General features: G+C 42.5%; 1 protein-coding gene across 1 annotated transcript; it reads right to left on the bottom strand.

Moving 5' to 3' along the window:
- Nucleotides 1–20,172: 20,172 nt before the first annotated feature.
- On the bottom strand, nucleotides 20,173–21,201 carry LOC141588015 (uncharacterized). The gene has a single exon (XM_074409475.1). The coding sequence runs from the start codon at nucleotides 21,199–21,201 to the stop codon at nucleotides 20,173–20,175; it is 1,029 nt and encodes a 342-aa protein (XP_074265576.1).
- Nucleotides 21,202–21,543: the final 342 nt, after the last annotated feature.

Below are 21,543 nucleotides of genomic sequence, written 5' to 3'. Positions count from 1 at the left end.
GACTCGATCGAAATACCTCCCAACATAGCCAAAGAAATACTACAGGAAAGGGAAGGGGGACCAGTAATAGAGGACACCGAACCCATCAATGTAGGAACCGAACTAGAACCCCAAGAACTTAGGATAGGGACTACCTTGAGCTCTACCGAAAGGGCCGATTTCATAGACCTCCTAAACGAGTTCAAAGACGTTTTCGCTTGGTCCTACAAAGACATGCCAGGGATCGACAGGGACATCGCCGAGCATAGAATTCCGATTAAGCCAGGTTTCAAGCCAAAAATGAAGCTTCGACGAATGAGAACGGAATGGGCTCTCAAAATTAAGGAAGAAGTTGATAAGCAATTCAAAGCCGGGTTCATCAAAGTTTCCGAGTATTCTGACTGGGTAGCCAACATAGTACCTGTACCCAAAAAGGATGGGAGAATCCGTGTTTGTGTTGATTTTAGGGACTTAAACAAAGCAAGTCCTAAAGATGACTTCCTTCTACCACACATCGACATATTGGTGGACAATACTGCAGACCACGCATTACTATCCTTCATGGATGGGTACGCGGGTTATAACCAAATCAAGATGGCCATAGAAGACATGCATAAGACCGCCTTTGTCACTCAATGGGGAACCTATTGCTATACGGTCATGCTGTTTGGATTGATCAACGCCAGAGCTACATATCAACGCACCGCAACTACACTCTTACATGACATGATACACAAAGAAGTTGAGGTATACATAGATGACATGATTGTCAAATACAAGGATAGAGAAGGGCATATTGCGAACCTTCGCAAATTTTTCGCAAGGCTACGAAAGTACAACATGAGGCTCAATCCTCAGAAATGCACATTCGGAGTAACGTCTGGCAAACTCCTGGGATACGTCGTTAGCCAACGGGGCATAGAAATAGACCCTTCCAAGATCAAGGCTCTGATCGAAATGCCACAACCTCAAACAGAAAAAGAAGTCAGAGGATTCCTGGGAAAAGTGCAATATATAAGTCGATTCTTATCTAAACTCACCATGATTTGTGAGCCTATCTTCAAGAAGCTCAAGAAAACAGACCACACCATGTGGGATGATGATTGTCAAAAGGCATTTGACCGAATCAAAGAGATATTGGCTAAACCACCAGTGCTCATGCCACCTCAACGAGATCAACCTCTTGGTTTATATCTCACAGAATCAAACAAAACCATGGGTGCCATGCTAGCTCAAACTGTAGGAAGTGAAGAAAGGGCTATCTACTACCTTAGTAAGAAGTTCTTGTAGTACGAGTGCAAATACTCACAACTCGAAAAGACATGCCTCGCTCTTGTGTGGGCAACGAAGAAGCTACGCCATTACATGCTTAGCTACTCCGTCAAAATATACTCCAAAATGGATCCAGTCAAATACCTCTTCGAGAAACCCGTCCTCAACGGACGCCTAGCAAGATGGACTTTGATGCTCTCAGAATTCGATCTCAAATACGTGCCTCTGAAAATAATAAAAGGTCGTGCCGTTGCCGAATTCTTCGCAGAAAATTCCATCAATGATGCACAAACAATAGATACCTGGTCATTTCCAGACGAGGATATACTCCAAACTGATGTAGACTCCTGGGACCTTTACTTTGATGGAGCGTCAAACTTAAGAGGATTTGGAATAGGAGTGTTGCTCATTTCTCCTGAAGGCGAGCATACACCAATCTCTGTCAAACTCAACTTCGAGGTGACAAATAACGCTGCAGAATACGAAGCTTGTCTAATTGGACTACAAGCGGCAGTGAGCTTAGGCATTAAGAACCTCCGAGTACATGGGGATTCATCCCTGATCATCAACCAAGTCACAAGATCTTGGAAAATTCGAAGCGAAAGCTTAGCACCATACCAAGCTAAAATAGACCAAGTTGCTCAATTCTTTGATCACGTGACATATCTACACCTACCTCGGGAAGAAAATCAATTTGCAGATGCTCTTGCAAAACTCGCATCTTTGATTAATATGCCAGATGACATGGTGGAGATGCCTTTATGCATCGCACGACGGTCGTGAGCGACTTATGTACACCAAATCACCGATGAAGAGGAAATCGCGCAGGAACCCTGGTTCCAAGCAATCCTAAATTTCAAGCTCAACGGTACCTATCCACCGGATAAGGACAAGAGGGGACAACGTTCTATACACCTACTAGCTTCCCAATACGTTCTCATGCAAGGAGAGTTATACAAAAGAACACCTCTTGGTGTAATCCTATGTTGCCTTGATCATTCACAGGCACGAAAGGTGATGGAAGAAGTCCACGATGGAGAATGCGGTCCTCACATGAGTGGGCCCATGATGGCAAAGAAAATCACACGTTTGGGGTATTATTGGACCACAATGGAATCCGATTGCATCAAATACGTAAGATATTGCCACAATTGCCAAATCTTCGGGAATATACAACACGTCCCTCCTTCATTGCTCTATACGATGACATCTCCTTGGCCATTTTCTGCCTGGGGAATTGACATAATCGGGAAGATAACCCCAAGGAACAGAGGTCACTGTTTCATCCTAGTGGCGATCGACTATTTCACCAAATGGGTGGAAGCGGCTTCCTACACTAGTCTCACGGCTAAAAATGTGGCAAAGTTCATACAAAACAACATCATCTGTCGATATGGTTGCCCACATGAGATCATTAGTGATAATGGATCACATTTCCAAGCTGAGACTGAACAATTGCTAGCCAAGTATAAAATTAGGCATCACCACTCTTCGCCCTATAGACCACAGACTAACGGCGCGGTAGAGGCAACAAACAAGAACGTTGTCACAATTCTCAAGAAAATGATTGACAACTATCGAGATTGGCCAAACAAGATACCCTTTGCTTTGTGGGGATATCGTACATCTGTTAGGACGCCCACTGGGGCTACCCCTTTCTATTTGACTTACGGCATGGAAGCCGTACAACCAGTCGAGCTAGAGATACCATCCTTGCGTATTTTACTCGAAAGTCAAATCCCAGAAGCCGATTGGAAGAGGGATAGATACGAAGAACTCATCCTCCTGGATGAACGTAGGCTACGCGCCTTGCATAATGTCCAAACATATCAAGCACGTATCAAACGAGCTTTCAACAAAAGGGTTAAGCCAAGAAACATCAAGGAAGGAGACTTAGTACTCAAATCGGTTAGAGCTCTTTTACCTGTTGACCCACGGGGAAAATTCAAACCTAATTGGGCCGGACCATTTCTAGTCAAGTCCATACTTCCAGGGGGTGCGGTTAGAATCACAGACCTAGACGGGAATGAGTTTTCCAACCCAACAAACCTCGACCAACTAAAACGGTACTATGCCTAGAATAGGAACAAAAACGCGCCTCGCGTAACCTTACGTGTCGCTCTTGTGGCACTGAATAAACGGCCCCTGGCCAAGCTGAAATAAGCTAATGTCACTTTGCTCTTGCACTTTGACAATTTTGTCGTCCTCATATCATCAAATAAACTAAATTTGCACCTTCAGAGTAAGCAAAAGCTCATGCTTATTTTCTAAGTTCATTACAAGCTCTTGCTTAGAATAATTATTCTTTTACATTTACTCGAACTACGCGCAAGGGTTTGATTTCATTTTTAATGAATACGTAGGCAATCCTTCACAGGATACAACCCATTATTTTTAAAATGTAAATAGAAGGACATTTGCATTGCATTTGGAATTCGACAAGAATAATAAATAGAAAATCACAACGGTTTCATAACCATTTAACCTTTTTTATTTCATTCATCTTCTAGTAATAGTACGCTACATAATAAAAATAAAAATAGGCTAGGATTCTAAAAAACCCCACCTTTTTATTACAACAATGATAATAATAATAAATAATAAATAAAGACTCGGGCTATTCTTCCATCTTCCCTTTGCCCTTGTCATTTTTGTCATATTTCTTGTCACGACCTCGAGCCGGACGCTCTTGCGCCACTTCGGACCTAATCACCAACGGTCTTTATCGAGGCCTAGACTTCCCATTCTTGCCAATCACCATCTCTATGACAGGAGAGGTCTTCAGTTTCTTCAAAGGATGAACGACTCGAAACCCGGCTTCCTCCTCTCCCTCGGTCAGATGCTTCTCCTTCTCTTTTTCCACCTCGCGCACCTTGTAGTCAACGGGCTCGCGCTTCCTCAATCTCTCGCGCTCTTCCGGAGTAGTAGCTTTCCTCCATCGCAGATAAGAATCCGACACCCATAAGGCATTAGCAGAAGAGTTCAAGAACCATACATTTCTTTGAGCCCATTTAATGGCCCACTCCCTTCGGCTCTCCGTAGTAAGCGCCACGGCAGTCTGCGGGACGGTATCAAGCTTCGGGATCGTCTGTTTTAGCCCAGCCTGTCTTATCAGCCTTTCCGGGAAGATGCACACCATGAATTCCAGGCCAGGAATGCGCACAGATCGGGTAGGATCCAAAGAAGACACTCCAGTGACAGATTTGAGGTGCCACCATGGTACAATACACCTAACTAAAGGGCCATCATCACTCTTCAGTTTGTTCTCCCAATAGTTGCAGACTCGGGTGAAATCCACCATGTAAAGCCTGGTCCTCATTTGCAATTGAACGAGCATGATAAGAAGGAACGTGAACTGGGGGCTCGATCAATCGAAGTCGTTCCATAAGCTCAACCTACCCAAAAGCAGGCATTAGACAAAAAAAAAGAAAAAAAAAAAGAAAAAAAAAACAAAAAAAAAAAGAAAAAGAAAAATACGCATTCTTTTACCTGCAGAATGACGGGACTTCCCAAATACGGTAGGTCACGGTTGGCTCTCCTATTATCCAAGCCCAAAAGGATCTCTCCTAGACATAAACAAGCTGGGCTCCTGCGCAACTCCATTTGCTCAACAAGGCCCAAAAGACGGGGATCACCTCTCAAGTCTTCGTCAACATGCCCTGGGAAGACATACACATGCAACAAGCAAAACCCAAATGCCCTTCGCCTAGCAACATAAGAAACGGTGGGGTCAGCCTTGTTAATGAATCGGTCAATAAAGTCCAACATTCGCACTCCCTTCGAGGTCACTAGACGGTCCACCTCAAGTCTAGTCAACCCAAGCAAGTCTCTAAATTTGCTTTTATACCCTTGCGAGGTAGAAGGAATGGCAGACAAGTGTTCAGGGTCCCACCCACCAATCGCGTCAATTTCTTCAGGAAATGGGCAAATATCGCCTCCAGGGAACGCAAAAACATGGTAATTCGGGTCCCAATAGTCAAGACAAGCATCCAAGAATGGTTTGACAACCTTGATAAACTTCAAACTCAGCAATGATCCAAGATTATAGGCGCCCATATCATATTTCTCCATGTTGGAAAATTCGTTGGTCCATTCTTTTAAGCGAACCTCCAAAGTATTCATGATGAAGGATTATTTTGAGAGTTTTATGTAATAAGACGAAGAAGAAACGGAAGAATTATGTGAATAAAAGCTCCATCGACGTCTCTATTTATACTAATTTCTGTTTCCAAAAATCCGCGTAACGGAACCACTGGGAACAGCGCAGCAAGACTTTGCGCCTCTTCAAAGGGACGCAGCTCGTGCTGCGCCTCTTCCTCAGCTTGACTTCTGTTATTTTCCGCATTGGATCTTTCCTAATTCCTCGACGAATAATTTCCTATTCCTACGGGTTATTATTTTGATAAATACGTGGAAATTACCATATTTCGTGTTTCCAAATTCCGCGGGCACACATATCGAGACGACATCGACATTTTTTCGTCCTTTTACCACACTTGTTCATATTCGTTTTAGGAAATAATTTTCATTATAATTCATTTCAAAATTTATATGTTTATCTCATTTACATATTTCTTTCATTTCTTTTCTAACTTATAGGTTTCTATTTTTTTTCCTTTTTTTAGGGGTAACCCTCCCTACCGTCCGGTCATTTCCGGCAAAATTTTTGCATTTTTGTGTGCTTTTGAGTCATTCGTTTTGCGCTAATTCAGGCCATGTATATATAAAAATGTATGTTTTGCGTGATTCCTATGTAAATTTCGGCAGTATGACGGCGTAAACTGTCATCTACCAAACCTGTTCAAAGCTAACCTGCAGATACAAGCAACACAACCCAGCAGCAAAGGCACTCAGGCCATCTTATATACAACCAAAAAGGGAAATGTACAACAAACTGGGGGCTCGAGCCCCAAACAAAGTCCGGAATGTTCAAAATGAAGATCCAAAATGTACAAATGTGCAAAATACAGCCAACAAACAAACAAAAAACTGCACAAAACTACTGCTGGTCGCCCTCCAGCTCCGCAACTCTTGCCACAAGAGCAGCAATCTCGGCGTCCCAAACCTCGAGCTCCCTCAACAAGCGAGCAGTCTCCTCCCGGGACTGAGCCAACTCTCGCTCCAGCTCGCGGTCTCCCTGTAAACAACAAAATTGGCTCATGTCAATCATGTCAATCGTTTCAAGAAAATTTGGAAAATCAAAATTCAAAAATGAAACAGGCGCAAGGTTCATACCTGACGGCCTCGACCACCGACGAGTGCCTCGACGGCAGTAGCTTGCAGCCGGTTGGCCACCCTCCATAACGCCATGAACCGAGACGGCGCAACCTTCATTTTCATAAAAAGAAGTTCTCAATAATTGAACAAACTCAATCAAATGTGTTCCTACACAAAAATTATGCAAAATTAGAGGTTTACCCTCCGAATCAGATGCTGCCTGTCGTCCAGGCCAGCATCCATCACAGCCACGTCAAAGTCACGCAGCTCGGAGATCGTCGTCCTCCCGGTCGCGTCAGTGTACTCGAGGGTCTCGGGGTACTCTGGGGGCTCGATGCCCGCCGCCTCAACCTCCTACAAAACTAAATATTTCTCATTAATCGGTGATCTTTCATCGTAGTTTCAAAATCAAGTAAAGAAGAAGAGTAGAGATACTCACCACTACCGGCCAGTACGCCAAACTCCCATAGAGGAACGCCGAGTAGTCCTCGCCAGGAAGAAGGAAGGCGTCACCACCAACGTTAGCCAAGTCAGCCTCCCTCTCTGCCTCAGAAGGCTCCCTGAACATCGTCCTAGGAGGATCGATGGGAACCGTCAACACGTCCCGACAGCACTAACGAGACAAGCGCTCGCCCAAGTACCACACAGGACCCATCGACGTCCTCAACAGCAGCCGGCTCGAGCTCCTAGGTCAAAGGACCTCAGCCACAAAAGGAGGCGCTCCAGTGTACTCCGCCCAAGGCATGGGCACCCCTTGGGACAAGATAAACAAAGGAATCATTCTTATGATCAATTTAAAGGCAATATAGAAGCAAATGAATATAGGTGAGATGCTTACGCTGTCTAGCTCAAGAGCGTTCACGTCCCGCCGGTAGACACCGTAAGAAGAACGCTTGCTCTTCGTCCTGCACATCACCCATTCCCTCACCACGGGATAGGCCTTCTCCAGCGGCTCCGTCCTCTTGGGCGCGACGCCCGGAAAGTAGGAGTACACCCACTCCTGTGAAGCAAGATAGTTAATAACGATCTTTCATGATTTGATAAAGAAAGGAATTGATTTTAGTCCGAATGAAGGTTCATACCTCCAACAGTAGTCTAGGTCCGACAGCGCCAGGAGAAATCCCCTTCTCCATCAACTCCGGACGAACCATGGCCCTCATGAAGCGGATGAGGACCGCAAAACCAGCAATGACCTAGTCCCAACGCCCTAGGGAGCTCAGGTCAGAAAGGAAGGGAAGAAGCTTCGTCGACAGCCTCTCTCCCTTGTCTCCGAGGTAAATCGAACAAGCTCTTGCTGTGCCTCTTCCTGGTGTTCCCTCCATACGAGTTTTCAAAAATTCGTTGTGAGTTCGTTATTTGTGGGCCCATCTTTGGTGCGCCTCTTCCCCGATGCTATTTTATCTTTTTTGGTCCGTTTGACGATTATCTTTCGTTCCGGCCCGCATTTCTAAGCCATCAGCAGACTATTACACGTTATTTATTGCTTCCAAGACTCTTATTTGTCACAACGAGCAGATATCCCTTCACAGGTGTTTCGACACGCCTTCATTATATTTCCCCAACGAGAGTAAGCGGATAGAATTTCCCTCTCGAGACATGGAGATTAATTCCCGATTATGTTCCCCAACGAGAGTAAGCGGCTAGACTTTCCCTCTCGAGACATGGAGATCAACATCAACCCCTATCTTTTCCGAAGTTTGTTCGAAGCTGTACACGAACAGATTTCTCCCAGCAGTTCCCGCCTGTGTCCTGCTACTCACAGTATTTCTTGTTTCCCCTCGGATTACGATAAAGATGTCGTTCTCCACAAGTTCCCAAAACAATAGAGTTCCTACACTCGAGCCTTATTTACCCTTTAGTTTAAACTTATATTCGGGCCTCCTTCCCGCCGATGCTTTCCTTTAGGGCCCCATACCCTAGCACCAATCCTCTATATATCTTTTAGGTCTTACCTTTAGCTCTTATGCTTACCCTTAGCTCTTAGTTGTCATCTACGCGCCGATACGGTCGTTTTGACAGTAATTAGAGTACATTTGGAGTCCGGGCCTAAAACCATCTTCATTTTCTGATGACCATTAAATCCCGAGTCAGAATGTTCTGGAATGTTCCAGATATTTCTATTCCATATTTTATAAATATTTCACAATCTTTATCCTTTGGTAAACAATTTCCCGTAATATTCACATAAAATATTAAGGAAAACGAATTATTCCGTCCTTCTATAACTCAAACACATAAATCTTTCTTCCGCAGGAGGAAACCCCTTGGGAATAGATGCAGCAGGTGCTGCGCCTCTTCCAAGAGACGCAGTGACTGCTGCGCCTCTTCCCAGGTCCTTTTCTGCGTAATTTTCGTATCTTTTTCATATCTTTCCGAGATTCACTTCCAAAGACTCTCCGAAACCCTAATCCCTTCACGTTATTAGTATAAATAGGAGCCTTCGCTCCTCATATTTCTCACGCGAGTGTCCGCCCTTCTCTTCTCCCTTTGCATTCTAGACCTTTGTTCTTACTTTTTGGCGTCTACGTGCTTGAACTTTCGACCACGTAAGCTCGGATCCTTCTGAGTACCAGCCTCGTTTGCATGACCGACCAATTTGACCAACTCCACAATAATCAACTTAATTAATCTAATCGTTTTCCTCTTACGAGGGCACTTTCATATTTGCATTATAGTTCGAGTCGAGCATCGCTAATCGATAACTTAGTCCTTCTCGTTTCGTCAAACATGTAAGTCTGAGGGTGTAAAATCTCTCTTTTATTTATCGTTCTTTACCTTTTCGTATCACTATTGTAAGGTTTATGTCGAAAATACCTCCTTAAAACCGATTTCTAAAACCGTGCTTTAAAACCTCTTTTGCGGATTTTTTAAGATAAACCGCCGAGAAGGACGCAGCACCGCCGCGCCTCTTCGTGAGGCCGCGCAGATTCTCGCTTCCTTTCTTCTTCCGTCGTCCTCTGTAATTCGTTCGTCTTTTTATTTGTTTCGTTTGTTTCTTGTTAATTTTTTGACATAATAGCTTATTAATTTCACATGTATATTATTTATCATCTTTAACATGTTTTATCCATCGTAAATTCGACTTAAATCCCTTATAATCTCATACTTGCGGGTTTTTGTCATTAAATTCAATCCGGGTTGTAGAAATTCGATTTGTTCATATTGGGTTTCTGTAATTCGATCCTTTGACAAATTTTCATCTGTTTATTGTCATATTCATCACATGTTCGTTATTAATTTGTCATCAATTCATCATGTTTAGTTTATTTCATTCACCCATGTCACTAATCAATCATTCTTTCATGTAATTAATCCGTCTTTAATCCGTCTCATCCATGTTTATCGCTTTTATGACCATCAATCACATGTAAATAACCTAATGATCACTTCCATCCGAGTAAATATATTAATATATCCTTAAATTCACCGATTCAAATTAACGATTTGCAGTTCCGGCTTCACAGCCAGAACTCAGCCTAGGAACAGACGCAGCAACTGCTGCGCCTCCTCCAGAGGGCGTAGTTCTGCTGCGCCTGTTCCAGGTTGAGTTATGTATCTGAACTCCGTTGTTGCCTGACCTAGTTTAATTAGCTTACGTATGATTGACTATTATCCGTATTATCACCTTCCGACTCCTTCGTTAATTCTTTTGATTCATTCTTTTATTCGTTTTTCCAAATTATCCGTTTTAAAGGTATTTTCGACATAAATCGCCTAATCCATTGTAATTATTGTAATTTTCTTTATCGTAATTTTCCTATTGTATTTATCATTGAATTTTGTATCATTTGTATGTTTTCACATGTAATCGAGCATTAAATCCTACCTCGACATTAATTGTTTGCTAAATTACGTGTCAACCGACTTAGTTAGATTCACATGTTAGGATTAAAACTTGGATGTTGCATTGCATTGCATGCATATAATCGATGATATATCGAGTATAAATGATGTCCCTAATCATTAGTAGAGGCCGCTATTGAGGCGGGCGGGATTAGGTGTTCGATCAAAAGAGCTTCCTAATACGTACCCTCACCCCTTACTCCAGATCTCTGTGAACATCCGTGTTCATTGGCATCCACGAGAGTCATTCTAGACATAGAATGCTAAGGGTAACGATTGCTTAGTGTTCATGTCACTACTTTGTGTCTTGACATGGCACGAGGTATTCGAACGGTTCCCATTTCCCATAAAAATTGGTGGCGACTCCAACAAAAATACAAACGCTTGTTCTCTTCCTCCCAAGCGCCCCCGTGGACCCCCCGCTGTCCACAGTACCACCATTGAATCAACAACAACAATGCATAGATAATACGAATTAAACATGGTATTAATAAACAAGAGAAATCCGAGTAGGGCAATTGCAAAATAAGAGAAGAGAGAAAATAAATAGCAATAAGATAAATAAAGATTATGATAAAGAATTAAAGGGAAGTATAGTACCGATTACAAATCCGAATCCCAATTCTAGAGTAGAATAGAGTAAAGGAAAGGGAAGCAGTGAGTAAGATGAAGTCAGTAAAGAAGAGGTGAGGAAGAGTTACGTAGTCTACTGTGTGATATATCACACGAAATTCTCTTCCTAAACCTAATCCAAACCTAATTACAAAAGCCCATATGAAAATAGGCGAAAAATCATAATTACAGCGATAAACCACTCGATCGAGTGGTATAAAACCGCTCGATCGAGTAACTATGCAGAAAACCCTTCGATCGAGTGGAAATAAACCACTCGGCCGAGTAACTCTTTATAATGCCTTTTCGATCGAGTAATATTTATGCTCGATCGTGTGATCTTCATGATATAAAACATTCGATCGACTACAAAAGTGGTCGATCGAGCTATCTTGGTACGTTAGGCACTATGACACCTTCCGAAATCAGCTCACGCATCTTTAAAGTGATAGATTCCTAGCTCCGATTCCTTGTTCTCCATAAATGCATGCGAATGGGACGAGTTTAGGCTCGATTTATCTTCTTTTCAGTCCATTCCTGCAATTTACACAAGACAAACCAAATTAGACTATTCGGGGATATTTGTAGCTCGATGCTACATAAAATAGTACAGAAATGCGTGTAAAAATGAGGTAAAAACCTTATATAAAACACACGCATCAATAGACAAGGTGCCATTTTGGCCTGAGATCAACCAGATCCTCTTCCCCACTTTGGTGGAAGCTTTCTCGGAATTCTCCCCAGAAGAGATGGCTGAGAATGATGTGCACAATGCTTTCATGGTGAGTATTCCTCTTCCGCTGCCTGTTCTGAATCATTTATGCCAAATTTGCTAACTCTTCCTTGTCTGCTTACAGGCCTTCCAGTCAGCTCTTTATAATAGAAAAATGATCAATGATACCGTCGTAGAGTACCAAAGATAAATTTATAATCCAAACTACTACTATAGCTAGTGGCAGTCAGGGTCGAACCACAGAGAGGCGATGCAATTACTAGTTGTCTAATTTTAGTCCAAGGTAACAGTTGTGAGGGGGTTTAAATTGAATTGTTCTATAACTAATGGCAATGAAATTTAAAAGTAAACTAAGCAAATAAATGAGTAATGAATGAAAATGTATGAAATCAAATATTAAAAGGGTGCTAAGATGGTCGGTTCACTGTAGTTTCGGCGGCAGTATCCTAAGTAAGTCTAAAATAATCACGTGAGACGGGAAAATAGGAAGTCCTCTCGATCCATTCTTAACAGGTAGCATCTTTCGATCTAGCTACAGGTCCCTAATATCACTAATGCTGACTCTCGTCCTGAAAAGTGATTTAAAAGTCTAAATTAACTTATCTCTCGATCTTATTAACTTAGTCGTCTTAATTAAGCAGTCTATCTCCCTCCCCTATCTTTCGATCTTATCGGGTCGGTCAATTCCTAAGCATTCAACTAGTCGCGTGCACTCGATTCGTCAAATATAGCAATTAAATTAATTATGCCGAAGGTATTCTCACGTGAGCCGGTCGATCGACCATGGCGCGACTCAAACCTACGAATTTCTATGCCGCCTATACTACAGATCCCCTACATCCTAGCACATGGGGTTTAGCTACTCATGATGAAAATAACTACAACAATAAAATTAACAAATAAAACAATAGAATTCATAATCGAAATAACTAAATAATTAACTAACATGAATCAATAATTTGGCTTTGGGAATTCTAACTAGCAATTCTAATCTATGACTGAATGAAAGTAAACCGAAATTATGGAATAAAATTTACCAGTTGAAAGCAAGAAGAAGAAATCGAAAGCACGAGCGAAAATAAATTGTATTCAATGATTATGCCCTAAAAATAAACTTGATATAGAACCCTAATTATTCCCTAAAATTCTATGATAATAATCTGATAATCATGACTGATAATAGGGTTACGTTATATAGGAATATAACATGATTCTTATTTCCTAAAACCTAATTACAATGGGCTTCCTTGTTTCCAATTTTGCGTCAGATTAACGGTGTGGTCGATCGACCACTGGGACCGGTCGATCGACTGAACTGCACTGTACAAGAGCTTCTGATAGTCGTGCTCTGGTCGATCGACCAGATGTGTCAGTCGATCGACTGCTTTAGCTGGTACTTGGCTCCAAAAACTTCGTAAAGTTGTCATTCAGGCCTCGATACGCGCACCAAGTTCGCTCCCCGAGTCTTTACTCCATGTCAAATGCAATGCTAAGTACTTAGGGACGGATTTGGCTCGATTTCCGCTGAATTCTTCACATTTCTGCAATATTACACAAAAACACGAAAGTAGACGGAAATAGGCAAAATAGTAGCTTAAACTACACAAATGAGCTCTGAAATGCGTGTAAAATAGGGTGTAAAACATCATATAAATGACACGCATCAATCAACGTGGTGTTAACCACCAGCCTTGCTACTAATGCCAAGAACCAAGAGCTGTCTGGGACCATTGCTGACTTGGAGTAGCAGCGCTCTGATCTGAGGGGACGTGTGGTGGAGCTGAAAGCTGAACTTGATAGTGCCAAGAAGAAATTAAAGGAGGGAGCTGACCAGTTGGCGCACACTCAAGAAGTGTGCAGTACTTTTGCTGACTCCCTTAAGCACTCTGACGAAAAGATCGGCGAGCTGATCTCCCTCACCAACAATATTGTTGCTTATGCTACCTGGCGGAGCAAGATTAGCGGGATGCGTGCTGCACTTGATGAGCCTCCAACCCTGCAGTCTATATAGGAGGAAGAGAGGCAGCTGGAGACCCTTTACCCTGTTCAGCCTGACTTAAGTGTGCTGATGCCTGAGGTTGGCGAGGTGAACTCTCCCGCGCTGATGGAGCAGGCAGCTGTTGAGGAGGCTGGTTCCTTTTAGGAGGCTACCATTACTGAGGGAGCTCAAGAGGCTGCTGGTGCTGAGGGCGTGCAACCTGGTCCTGTACCTAAAATGGGAGGTCAACAGGAGAAGGCAGAAGAGGTACCAGAAAGGGAGGTCATTGATCTGGCCTCAAGTTAAAAGTTTTTATTTCTTTGAATGGTTGTCTGACCCTGTGCGGTGCATATTTGTAGGAATTTTTAAACATTTTGTTTTGCGTTTTCCCGTCGTGGTGACGGTTGAATGAACTCAGGGCTATGTCTGCCTTAGTGGTGTGTTTGGCCATATTTTGAAAAGCCTCTTGCCTAGTTTTGACAAGTTTTGTTTATGTCATAACTTGTGTTTTTTTTATGCACTTAGCTTAGAAAGTTGCCGTGTCAGCCTGCTGGCTGATTTAGGCTAGTCGTGTCAGCCTGAAAAGGCTGAGTTAGACCCAGCTAGCTGCCATGTCAGTCCAATGACTGATTTAGGCATATGCCGCATTTTGGGTGAAGTGGTCGTGTCAACCTATGAGGCTGATTTAGACTAGTCGTGTCAGCCTAAAAAGACTGATTAAGACTCAGCTAGCTGTCGTGTCAGTCGAATGACTGATTTAGGCATATGCCGCATTCTGACTACTTAACCTTGTTCATGATGCAAGGTGTGTTCATCATGTTTAAAGCCAACAGGGGCGTACCTTAGGCAAGTTTATTATCATTCTAGGACCAGTGGAACGTTACAGGATTATGGTAGCTCAGATATCCCTGCGCTCCATATGTTTGTGTATGCATGCTGGGGCCCTTATTGATTGCGTCGAGTACTCGGTATTGAGAGCTACGTTTGGAGGTGGTATCCAGGGTAACTGGATGAGCTTTAAGCTGTCAGCCAGGCCCCCTTTCGTATGTTCCACAAGCCGCCTAGTGAGGGTGTTCCCATTGGAGAATTTAGGTTAGGAATGTTGGAGTGCCATGTGCCTTGTCACCGCGCGTTTGCAGTTGACAGTCCTGCTAGCAACACTTTCAATGTACCGTAGATATTATAGTTCAGAGTGATGCATTCAACGAAGCCTGAAAACAGAAAATTCCACCAGAACGATGTGAAGTACTTGATGCTGTTTCATGGGGTGCCAGAGCAATTGTGGTCCCAGGAAGCTACAGACCACACAGCTCTAATAATAGTTTTTTTTTTTAAAAAAAAGTTCAGATAAACAAGAGAAAAGAACTGGAACAAAGTTGGTAGTATGTCTACTACCGTTTTTTTTTTTTGGCTTTTTTGGATACACTACTCTGTACACTAAACTCTACTTGTTATAAAAATGATACCTCTTCAGGTGAAGTATGTTCCATGGTTTGTGTATGATTTGACCATCCATAGTCATCAATCTGTACGGCACATGGCCAACAACGCCTTCTACCTGGTATGGTCCTTCCCACTTGTAGGCAAATTTGCCTGCCTTACGATTCTTGGTGTTTTGGAACACTTCATAGAGAACCAGGTCTCCTACCTCCAAGAGCCTGATTTTTATGTTCTTGTTGTAACTTCTGGTGACTGACTGCTTGTAGGCAGCCAAACATATCTTTGCGCTTGTTCGCAGCTCGTCTATCGTGTCCAGGCTTCTGACCATCTCTGCACTATTCAGTTCCCCTGTCATATATCCATACCTGTGAGTTGGAACTAGAACCTCTGATGGAATCACTGCTTCCGCGCCAAACACCAGGCTGAAGGGTGTCTGGCCTGTCACCGTCTTTGGCGTTATTCTGTCTGACCATAGCACTAGTGGAAACTCATCTGCCCACTTTCCTTCTAACTCCTGTAATCTCCTTCTTAAGTTATCCATGATGATTTTATTGCTGGATTCAGCTTGCCCGTTGGACTTTGGAGTCCTGGGTACTGATTTTTTCAGAGAGATGTTCCACCTAGCACAGTGTCCTTCCGCGTCGTTTGAGATGAATTGTGATCCATTGTCACATATAATTTCTGACGGGATACCGAACCTGCAGATGATATTATGTTTGATAAAAGAGATGACCTATTTGTCTTTTACCTATGTGAATGCTTCTGCTTCTATCCATTTGGAAAAATAGTCTGTCATTGCTAGCATCCATATTCTGTTTCCTGTAGCTCTAGGCAGAGGGCCCACGATGTCCATTCCCCATGTCATGAATGACCAGGGGGAAATTATGGGATGTAGGGGCTCTGCTGGCTGATGGATCATTGGCGCTGAGCGCTGGCAGGTGTCGCATTTCCGGGCATATTCTGCCGAGTCTGCCTTCATTGTGGGCCAGAAGTATCCTTGTCTGAGGGCTTTATTTGACAGACTCCTGCCCCCTGCATGGTTTCCACATTCTCCACTATGGAGGGCATGCGACATAGTATGTGCTTCTTATTTAACCAGGCACCGTAAATAGGGTCCTGCCAGTGACTTTCTAAAAAGCACATTGTCAATTAGTATGAATCTGGAGGCTTTCATTTTAAAACCCCTTATCTCCTTCTTGTCATCTAGCTGTTTGCCGTGTCTCAACCAATCTAGGTATGGCGTCCGCCAGTCCCAGTCATCTATCTGGTCAGCTGACTGATTTTTTGGCTGGACAGCTGACTGATCGTTTGGCTGGGCAGCTGTCTGGCCATCTGTGGCTGGTAGAACTACCGCCCCGTCTTGCTGATCTTCCAGTTCTCCTTTATCTACTTCTTCTAATTTTTGGAAAGACGGTTCCAGTATGTGTGAGATGGGGATGTTAGCCAGCTCTGTTGGTTTGAAGGTTGCCCCCAGAGTTGCTAGGGCATCTGCCTCCACATTCTGGTCTCTTGGAACCTGCTTGAGCTTACAATCTCTGAATTTTGTTTGAGCTCCTTTGCCACTTTTAGGTAGGCAATCATCTTTGAGTCCCTGGCTATATATTTATCATTCACGTGGTTAACTATCAGTAAGGAGTCACTGAATATCTGTAGGTTCCTGACTCCTAACTCCAGAGCTAGCTGCATTCCTAGTATTAGGGCTTTATACTCTATTTCATTGTTAGTTGCCTTAAATTCACACCGCACTGCTTGTCCTATCAAGTGTCCCTATGGAGACCGTAAGATTAGCCCTACACATGCCCCCCTTTAGTTAGAGACTCAATCAATGTGCATCTGTGAGACTTCTACCTCCTTGTTCCCTTTGAGGGTTAAGATCTCCTCGTCTGCCAGATTCTGTATAGCTGGGCTGAAATCTGACACGAACTCTGCCAGTACCTACGACTTTATCGCCGTTCTTGGATCATACCTAATGTCGTACCCCCTAAGGTGTACAAACCATTTTGACATTCTTCTTGACAGCTCAGGCTTTCTCATTACAGATTTTAGTGGATAATTGGTCACAACATGTATGGTGTGGGATTCAAAGTAGGGGCGCAATTTGTAAGATGCAATTACAAGTGCCATTACCAATTTTTCAAGAGATGTGTACCTGGTCTCTGCTGGCAGCAGAGACTTGCTTACATAGTAGACTGGCTTTTTCTCCTTGTCCTGCTCTCTGACTAGAACCGCGCTTACTGCTACCTCTATGACAGCTAGATAGAGAAACAATGGTTCTCCCTCCTCTGGCTTTGATAGTAGCGGCGGGGTGCTGAGGTAGTGCTTCAGCTCCCTGAATGCCTGCTGATACCGAGTTTGTCGTAGTCCTCGATATGCAAACAATATTTATAGTCTCAATACCAAACTAATGAATGTAGTAGGGTAAGGAGGTCGGTCCATAGAGACGGTGCTTGGCTCTTAGACTGATTGTTTCATTCCTAGTTTAGTTCTTGCAATAGTTGAATGATTGATAAACTAACTACAAAAACTACAACTACAAACAAGTAAAAAGACTAATGATTGCTAAAGCGATTTAAGATGATAATTAAGGACTAAGGTAACCGGGTTCACAAGTGTAGGTCAAGGTCGATTATGGTCGCAACTAAGGTAAGTCTAACGGTGAGATTAAGGTAGATCTCCACCTCTCGGTGCGAGACGGTCCTTGGTCTAAGTTTGGTCGAGATCTCTCCCTAACCACCCCCAAGCATGCAATGGTCACACACAAACATCGCACAAGTTCAAGCTCTCACTCAAACATGACAATGAAAATAAAAAGGACCTAAATTACTCATTCAAGCCTTTCATCAAACATGTGGTGTGCACAAAACATTGCTACAACTCAAAAGACTCAATATATATATCAACAACCATAATCAAACCATATTTTCTACGCAAGTTCCCCCATCTAGCTTAGTAATACACTACTCACACATTGTAATGAAAATGGAAGCAAAAAATGAGAACTATAACATGAAAATAGGAAGAACAATCATAATATAAAGACAAGTGATTACGCAAATAATAAACATGTAAACAAATGAAAGGAAGAGAAATAAGAAGAAGGATTATACCAACATTAATTAAAGGTGGCAACTTTGGTTTAAATAAGGAAGATGAATCTCTTTTTGTCTTCCAATTACAACCCACTAACCTAAATGTAAACTAATGAGAATTGTAGAACTTGAATAAACTAAAGATGAATTATATTAATTTGGAAGAAAGATTACAACTTTCATTAAAGGGAATTAAATAAAGAAATATTAGGGTTCTTGTTACAATAATAGAGAGAGTCTAATTATTTCTAATGGTCTAATGTCTAGAATAATTCTAAGGTAAAGTAGTTCTATTCTAGTGTAAGGTGTCTCTTTATATACTACTCCTACTGATTATTACTACTACTAATAATAATATTAATAATTAATATTAATAATAATAATAATAATAATAATAATAATAATAATAATAATAATAATAATAATAATAATAATAATAATAATAATAATAATAATAATAATAATAATAATAATAATAATAATAATAATAATAATAATAATAATAAAAACAAAACAACCGACATAACTGACCCCAAAAGAAGACAAAAAGAAAGCAAAAGAATCGACACAATTGAACAAAACGCAGCAAAGGGCCCCCTGTCGGTCCACCGACGACCGGGGCTGGTACTGGAAGCGTGTATTTTTGAATTAAAGGCGAGGAATTGATGTGGGTATAGTGGGAGCCAGTGAGGCGGCAGCCGGTATGCCGGCATAAAGAACATTTGAGATGCGAGATGTTGGTTGTGGCGTTGCGTGCCGGTTGCCCGGCTGCTGGTGCTCATGCCGGCAGCGAGATCTTCAGCAAAAGGAGAGGAATTCTTGATGTATTCCCAGCCGGTTGGAGGGCGGCTGTCGGTTGGCCGTTGGGGAGCTTTATGCTTCATTGTTGATGAATGAGATAGAGGAAGGAGATGTGGGTGATTGCTGTTGCTGTTGGTTTCACGCTGCTTCAGTGGACGAGTGTGCAGCAGATGCTGCTGCCATGGTGATTGCACCTGGTGGTGCTCGAAAATGGAAGTGATGATGGAGGTTTCGTGATGACGATGGAAGAGAAACAGGGTAGTTGTTGTGGTGAATTGTTGCTGGTTGCGTGACGGGTTATGGAGTTGGAGGAAGTGGTGGTTGGGGAGGTGATCGAGAGATGACGATAATGGTGATGGATTGCCGGAGGTTTCGAGTTGAACTCGGGTTTTGGAACCCGCATCAGAATGTAAGCTGCTGGAATTGGGATTCGTTGCTACTGCCATGGACAGAGGTCAGAGGAGGCAGGTCAGGTGTCGTGGACGGTGGTCAACGTAGGTTTCGGCACGGCTTTCATGGTGGCTGATGTCGTGGCTGGTGTTGATGAATGACATGGTGAATGAAGACGAAAATGGTGATGAATGGATGTTGAAATGGTGAGTTGGTGACTGCTTGATATCGTCTATTGTTGTGGTGACGGAGTGCAGGTGAAGTTATATGAAATGCAGGGTGATGATTGTGGAGGTGAAAGTGAATGAAAATGAAAATGGTGATGATGAAGACGAATTGCAGGGGAAGTTGATGTTGATAAAGGAGTGGTGATGCGGCGATGTCGGGTTGGTGAGTATATAGGTGAAGAAAAAGGGACAGAGGTATGTGCGAATGGACATGGTGATGAACATAATTGAAGTCGAAGGATGAAGATGACTGGAGGTGTTGACTGTTGATGGTTAAAGGTCAAAAGGTTGACCTTTGACCTTCTTTTTATTTAGTTTGCTTTGACCCCGTCTCAACGCGGCTTGCTCCTCAAATCCGTCTCGTTATTCCGCCTCATTTTACTCTCGCTTGAATCTCCACTTTATTATAATGCCTCGCCTATAAGTTATAAACAATAAAATAATATTAATACTAATATTATAAAAACCTGAGTAATTATTAAATGTAACTAATACGACTAATAATTTTTTTTAGGTGAAATGTGAGTATATTAATATATCAAAAAACAGTCATACATACAAGGACAATGTTCGAATCTCAGCTAAGACATTCTAACATATAAATCCTATGCTTGCCTGCCAATCAATGGCATCATTGCTTCCTAGACTAGCCATTTTGCTATGAACTCTCCTCTGAATAAGCTGCTTCAGTTGCTGTGCTACAATGTCAGGTCTCTGAACACACAACTGATGTCTCGTACTATTTCTCTGAAACCAAATGGTATACCAAAAAGCTACTTGAACACACGCAGAGGCCTTCCATTGCAGTCTGTTCCTGTTTGCAGCTAGTAATGCATTGAGATCAGGCATTGGCTTACCTATCCATTCTGCAATTCTATCCTTAATCTTACTAGTGAACCTGCACTCTGAGAAGAGATGATCACTAGTCTCAGGCTGTTCCCCACATAAAATGCATTCATCATCAGGGCACAAACCAATAGCATGTAGCTTAGTTCTCAAATTTAGTCCATCTTGCATAATCATCCAAGCAACTATAGAATGTTTTGGGATGTTCCAATTATTCCAAACAAGAGTAGACCACGCAGTTTTGGGATGCTGACCCATCAACCATTCATATCCATTACTGATAGAGTATCCTTTGGTCGAATAGACCCAAAGATTATCATGAAAGCCACTTTTAATCCTTTCCTTCACCTTGCAGATGCTCTTCCAGGTCCAGGGGGTGTCAATTCCAGGAGTATAATCATGCCATTCAGCTCCCTTTAAGTACACATTAGCCACCCATTTGATCCAAAGCCTATCAGGCTTTATATATAACCAGTTCACCAATTTCCTCACTGATGCAACATTCCACAGCTCTGCTTTTTTAATTCCTAGACCTCCTTCTTCCTTTGGCAATGTTACTCTATCCCATCCAACCAAAGGAACCCTGTGGTACTCAGATGAGCTACTCCATAAAACATTCCTGCAGATAGCCTCTACTCTTTTGATCACACTCTTTGGGATAATAAACATGGCAGCCCAATAATTGTAAAGAGTGTTAAGTACTGAGTTTATTAGAACCACTCTTCCTGCATAAGATAACTTCTTTGCTCCCAGGCTACGTATTTTTGTCACCATTTTTTCTATCAGGCATTGTGAGTCCTTCTTGCTCATTTTTCCTGGGTGTATGGGTACTCCCGAGATACTTAAAAGGCATTGTGCCTTCCTGGAAACCAGACACAGCAAGGATATCCCTCGTAATTCCTCCCGCATCCCATTAAAAAGATCTCGACTTACTGTTGTTCATACTTAATCCTGATGCTTTAGAGAAGGAACTGAAAGCTCTCAAAAGTAAGAGAATAGAAGGAGCATCCCCTTTACTAAACATCAACAGGTCATCCGCAAACATTAGATGAGTGAGCTTGAGTCCCTTACATAAAGGATGATAGTGAAAAGCCCATCTTGCTGTAGCAAACTTAA

The sequence above is a fragment of the Silene latifolia genome, chromosome 6 (genome assembly GCF_048544455.1).
Source record: "Silene latifolia isolate original U9 population chromosome 6, ASM4854445v1, whole genome shotgun sequence".
NCBI classification, from domain to species: domain Eukaryota; kingdom Viridiplantae; phylum Streptophyta; class Magnoliopsida; order Caryophyllales; family Caryophyllaceae; genus Silene; species Silene latifolia.
Note: the sequence above shows the minus strand (reverse complement) of the source record. Positions and strands in the feature narration are given on the sequence as shown.